The sequence below is a fragment of the Nestor notabilis genome, unplaced genomic scaffold, assembly GCF_000696875.1.
Source record: "Nestor notabilis isolate BGI_N333 unplaced genomic scaffold, ASM69687v1 scaffold28171, whole genome shotgun sequence".
Classification (NCBI taxonomy): domain Eukaryota; kingdom Metazoa; phylum Chordata; class Aves; order Psittaciformes; family Psittacidae; genus Nestor; species Nestor notabilis.
Genome location: NW_009914669.1, coordinates 1 through 5,656, shown reverse-complemented (window position 1 = coordinate 5,656; position 5,656 = coordinate 1). Strand labels below are relative to the sequence as shown.

The following is a 5,656-nucleotide window of genomic DNA, read 5'->3' as shown; positions in this document are numbered from 1 at the left end:
AGGGTGCTGTTCTGTTCAGAGCTCTAAGCCCAGCTGCGGGAGTTTAGAGATCTGCCACGCTGAGGCACAGGGGCTCTCTGCTGAGGCAGGAGGGAGCTAAGAGCCTCTCGGGAGTCAGACTGGGAGCAGAGCCCTGTGCCTCATCCAACTGGGGAGGTCCCAGCTGGCATCCATCTGCCCTACTTGTGTCCCCAGCCAGACCTGGTGGAGCGCCTCATCTCTGTAGACATCAGTCCCACCTCAACCGCACCCGTCTCCGAGTTTTCTGCCTACATCTCTGCTATGAAGTCAGTGAAGATCCCGGATGGTCTGCCCCGCTCTGCAGCCCGCCAGCTGGCTGACGATCAGCTGCGTCCAGTGGTCCAGGTGGGAAATCCTGTTCCATGGATGGGGTTTCTGCTCCCAGCCCATCCCTGGGACTAGAGCACAAGGCTTTAAGGCCACAAGACTCCATCATGTGCAGCTGGAGGACATTTCACCAGGGCTGTGGGGGTACAGGGGAACGTACCCCCACATGGTGAAGGCAGTGGAGGGCAGGATGGAGGGTGGCAGAACATCTGAGGGCTTTTTGCTTTTACTGAAGAGTGTGTGATCCCCTTCTGTGGCAGCACCCGCAGCTGAGGCAGTTCCTGCTCACCAACCTGGTGGAGGTGGAGGGCCGCTACGTCTGGCGGGTGAACCTGGATGCTATTTCCCACCACTTGGTAGACATCATGAACTTCCCTGTTTTCCACAAGCCGTATCCTGGCCCTGCACTCTTCTTGGGAGGATCTGACTCGCCCTATATCAGGTAGGACTGGAGAGAAGCAGTTTGAGGTCAGTGGTTCGACCCCGTGTGCTCTTCTGCAGCTGCCGAGGGTGGGAAGAAGCCCCTCGGCTTCGGGGAAGGTTCTGGAGCGAGCTCTGTGCCTCCATCAGCCAGTGACATCAATGCACTGGAGAGTGAGGGGAAACCTGGGGGGCAGCTCCAGGCTTTCCCAGCAGGGACTGGGACATGGTCAGACCTGAGACCCCTCTGCCTAGGGAGGAGGAGGGTAGACACCCGGATGGGTCTCTCACCACACTTCCCATGGCATGTTCCCTTGCTCTGCAGTTCCCAAGACTACCCAGAGATACAGCGCCTCTTCCCCAAGGCTGATGTCCAGTACGTTGCAGGGGCAGGCCACATAGTCCATCAGGATAAATTTGGGGAATTCATCACTGCTGTCCTCAACTTCCTGCCACCACCATAGTGCTGGGACCAGGTTCCTGCAAGCCCTGTGTGGGCCCTGAGGAGCTCTGGGCAGTGCTGCAGGGCTCTGGGCTCTGCAAGGAGGGACTCAGCCTGCGCTGGCTGCCCACCTGCAGCCCAGCCCTGCCTGCAAGGCCTTTGCCTGGAGCTGGAGTGGAGAGGCACCTCCATCCCACTGAGCTCTCCTGCCGCCTCGTAGGCACTGGGGGTGGCACAGGCCCGGGACACTGCCCTGCCTGCGCAGCCTGTCCTGCCTGCACTGGGATTCACTGGGGCACCTTGGGCGCTGGGCAGGGGCAGGAGAACCCTCTCGTTCTGCTGCCAGACCACTGGTGATCTGGCTGTTGACTTTGCAGAACGTGCAATAAAGCTGAATCCGTGCCAAGGCAGAAAATGGTTTGGATGTGGCTGTGGAGGACAGGGAGCATTTGGTGGGCACAGGAAGGGCCTCTTGAGTCCCAGCAAGACGGGGTGATGCTGTTGGGAGGTGGCAGCTGGGCTGGGCCTGTAACACTACAAGCTGTGGGAGCAGTGCATGTAAGACATGGGTTTGAGGGTTTCTTGGCTTCCAGGGGGAGTTGCATCCTTCCTCCTCCTTGGGGGTAGCGGGAGGATGGGGGTGTGGGGGAAGCTGTCTCCTGAGCAGGGAGATGCTGTGAGCCTGCAAGGGGGAAGCATGGAAATGGCCCTGGAGCACATCTGCCTCCCTGAGATCCCTCTGATTTCCCACCTCCTGCTTGCTCAGTATTCCCAGGAAGGCAACACAAAGGCAGCCACTGCAGGCCAGAACAGCCATCCACGTGGGCTGCGGGCAGTGGTGCGGAGCCAACTGCTGTGAAACCCCTTTATTAGGTGATGGGTAAAGCCAAAGATGGGGCGGAGGCAGCTCCAGGGGTGACGGTTCATCTCTGTCACAACTGGGGACAGGCTGTGTGTGGGGACAGTTGAGAGAAACCCTGACCAGCTCTGTGTTCAGTGCTTCAGAGCCAGGTGTCTGCTGCTCCCTGCTCAGTTTGGGGTTTGGAGGCCACAAAAGGAAGGGAGGATTGGAGACCAAGGACTATTTTATTCCAGGTCTGTTTGCAGTTGTCTAGCAAAGGGGCACAAGTAGCTGGTTTGGAGATTGGCTGTTTCTGGGCTTTCCCTCTGGTCCTTACTTTTTTGAAGAAGTGCATCTCTGGAGCAGAGCCTTGAGCTCTCTGCTGTGTTACCTCCAAATTCAAACGCTGCTGTCCGTGTATTGATTTTTCACCTGTGAAGAACATTAGACTGAGAAAGCTCCTGAGGCACAGGCTACTGCAAGGAGTTCCTTCAGCATCTCTATCCTGTGACCAGCTGGGAGATGGGAAGGGAGTCAGGCTGCTGCCCAGCCCCAGCTACTGGCACACAAGTTCTTTGGGTATCCAGCCAAGAGCTCTGGAGCTCAGGAGCAATGAGGAATTCCTCCCTCTTGTCCACGCTGGCTGAGTACCGGGTTTGGGGCACACACAAAAGTCTGCTACAGATGTGTGAGGTGAAGAGACTCACCATTGTCAGGAGATCAGATGCCTGGGAAGAGGTAGAACTTCCTGGGCATCGTAGTCCGCTCTTTTGATGGCAACTGCCGAGGGAATTTTCCAAAGGAATATTGGACCTGGGTTGGGAACGACAATGGGGAGAAATGAGAGAAGATCTGTTCCAGGCATGGGAAGGCTGAATGGTGTCAGGACGCATCCCCAGGGGCACCTCCAGGCATGTGTGTGGTGACACAAGGGACACCAAGGGCTGCACCAGCACGCCGGGCTCGTGCGTGCCCACCATATGGCAGGGTCCTGATGCCTCCAGAGACCCAGCTGACCTTCCTGGCCAAACCAGACCCGTTGTGGACAGAGCCTGCACCCCAGGGCCAAGAAACGGCCTGGCTTGAGCTCTGCTCCCAGCAGCGTTCCTGGCGGCTGGCACGGCTGCATGTGCCAGCGCTCCTGCAGTTACCTCACCTTTCGGAACAGCTCCTCCAGGTCGCTGTTACAGGCGTGGTTTCGAAACTGCTCTATCAGGTGCTCGATGAAAAGGGATCCTGTTACTGAGCTTCTCCAGGAGACGGTATCTGGGGAGACAGGAGGTGCCAAGTGTGACTTCACTGGTGTCCCTTGCTGCAGCTGTGATTAACACTGTGAGCCGGAGCAGGAGATGGGTGCCTTCTCTGAGATTATTATATTTGGCTCATCCAACCCACAGCATGGAAAAGGACAGGGCACCCCAGGGGAGACAGAATGATGTATTTTCTTCCAGCTTCTCTGCCCTCCCATGCTCCCAGCCAGGCCAGCTGCCAGGCTGGCACGGCCTCAAGCCATCTGTGACCCAGCAGGAGCAGGCAGTTTCCCCTGGGCAGCCACTGTGGTGAGATCAATTGGCTGGGGAAGGAGCAGAGCTGATGGGGAGGGCTGGAGCCAGGGCAAGGGAAGGCAGGCAAGGCACACTAGCTCTGGCCCTAGTGCATCCAAGAGGGATCTGTGGGTGTCCTGCAGCAGCTGAGTACCCCAGCATTGGAGGACACTGCCCTCTCCAGAGGCTGTTGGAGCAATGCCCAAGCAGTCACCGGATGGAGGTCCAAGGAGGAGGACGTGTGGAGGAGACCCATGGCATCAGGAATAGGAGTCGCCGCTGCCCTCGCCTGCCCACAGGTGGGGCAGCTATGTCAGGAGCTGCTCACCAGGTGTGGAGGAATGTAAAGTGGCAAAATCACTCTCCAGGTGGACTTCACAGATGGCGTCATCCTCCAGCACCGCGCGGGTGGTATGAGTAGGGCCGGGAGCAGGCACGGGGAGGTCTGCAGTGTCGCTCGCCAGCACAGAGCCCACCTTGCCTGGGAAGGCAGGGCCACACATCAGCAATGATGGGGTGTCCTGTCCCCACCCAGTCACAGGCACCTCGTGGTGGGGACTCACCTCCACGGCAGGACTGGATGATGACCACTTTGGGTTTGCCCAGCAGTGCCTGGCAGTGCTGGTTGTTGAACTTCTCGTAGATGGTATCGAGGGAGAGGATGTCTGTGGACTCGTCTCTGCTCTTGGTCCCACAGAGCCCAGCCCTGACCCCATGAGACATGAAGACCAGGAAGGTGCTGTCAGAGGTGCAGTGCTCTTTGCGATCTGCAAAATCATTCATGACCGTAGCCATCTCCTACAAACCAGCACAAGGAACATCAGGAAAGCTAGCCACCAGCTGTGGGCAGGAGCCACTGCCACCAGGTCCCTGAGCCTCCCAGCACCAGCTCACCCAAAGAGGGTCCCTGAGCCACTCCTGGGACCAGTGGCAGCTGCTTTGTGCAGTCCTTTACCTCAGAACATAAGTTCTGATGGATGTCCACCATGTAGCCCAGCCCTTCCAGCAGCCTTGTCATCCCCTGCACATCCACTTCAGCCCCATTCCGCCGGCTTAGGTGCTCAAAGTCAATGTTGCAGATGAGCAGGGCCCTGCGGGTTCGTACCTCCCGCGGCAGATAGAGGGGATAGATCTGTGGGAATGGAGGGAGGCAGCACTCAGCACTGGGTAGGTGGGAGCAGGGGGCTTTCATTGGTAGGCAGCTAATAGCAGAGAAGGCCCAGGGGTGCAGCAGCCACATATCCCCGTCCCTGTGGCATCTCCCCGCATCTGCCCTGCTCCTGGGTCAGCAGAGACCCTGGATCCCCTCGGCAAGCCCCTGCTTGCTCCAGCCAGATGGCGGGGCCACTCTCCAGCACTCCTCTCATCTCCTGTGCCCACAGCACCTGATCTCCCTCTGTGGCCCTGATGTGCTGGTACTCGCTTAGGGAACACTGCCGGATCCACTGCTGGCCCTGGATGGTGACGAAGGGGCTGGGGGAGACCAGCTGTGCACCAGGGGGCCCTGCAAGCAGGAAGCCCCACAGTTACATTGGGAAGAGCCTGCAGCAAGAGGGGGCTGTGCCAGGCCACATGCAGGCAAGGAGAGCTGGGCTTTGCTGCCTGGGTGTCCAGTTCAGCCCCATTGGGGATGGCCACTCCTGAGAGCCCTGTCCTGGCTGCATGCAAGGGGGACTCAGTGCCACAGAGCAGTGACACCAGGGGTGCCCAGCTGCCCCTTACCTTGGACACTCGCCAGGGCCAGGCCTCCCTCCAGCATCTCACTGGAGGCAATGGGAGCCTCAGCATGGCCGGAGTCAGACCACGGTCCCGCATCACTCACCGATGTCAGTGCCCAGGCCCAGCTGCTCTGCCAAGATGCCATCACGCTTCTTGAGGCTGTCGATGAAGACCTGGCTCGCGCGGGTGCCCTTCAGGCGCACACAGTCGATGAGGCAGCGGGCCTTGTCGGTGCGCGCCATGTGCTTATACTGCACTTCCTCCACCTCTTCTTGGTTCAGCACCCCTCGGCCCAGCAGCTCATCCAGCAGCCCGGAGATGAGCGGCATGCTCACACGCTCC

General features: G+C 59.1%; 2 protein-coding genes across 2 annotated transcripts; one reads left to right on the top strand and one right to left on the bottom strand.

Moving 5' to 3' along the window:
- Positions 1-195: 195 nt before the first annotated feature.
- ABHD11 (abhydrolase domain containing 11) lies at positions 196-1,232 on the top strand (the record flags this gene model as incomplete). Its single annotated transcript, XM_010023775.1, has 3 exons — positions 196-366; positions 609-790; positions 1,094-1,232. Coding segments are annotated over 3 exons (492 nt in total), but the record flags the coding sequence as incomplete, so codon positions are not given.
- A 1,539-nt stretch (positions 1,233-2,771) lies between these two features.
- Positions 2,772-5,643, bottom strand: LOC104399235 (caspase-1-like). Its single transcript, XM_010023774.1, has 7 exons — positions 5,418-5,643; positions 4,981-5,099; positions 4,551-4,727; positions 4,159-4,393; positions 3,924-4,076; positions 3,208-3,317; positions 2,772-2,864 (listed from the first exon to the last, which is right to left on the bottom strand). The coding sequence occupies exons 1-7, from the start codon at positions 5,641-5,643 to the stop codon at positions 2,772-2,774; spliced, it is 1,113 nt and encodes a 370-aa protein (XP_010022076.1).
- Positions 5,644-5,656: the final 13 nt, after the last annotated feature.

Coding starts and splice junctions, on each gene's coding strand:
- LOC104399235 (XM_010023774.1), bottom strand. CDS start 5,643: ATGCCGCTCATCTCCGGGCTGCTGGATGAGCTGCTGGGCCGAGGGGTG. Junction 5,100..5,417: donor GGGCCTGGGCACTGACATCG/GTGAGTGATGCG, acceptor TCCTGCTTGCAG/GGCCCCCTGGTGCACAGCTG. Junction 4,728..4,980: donor GGGCCACAGAGGGAGATCAG/GTGCTGTGGGCA, acceptor CCATTCCCACAG/ATCTATCCCCTCTATCTGCC.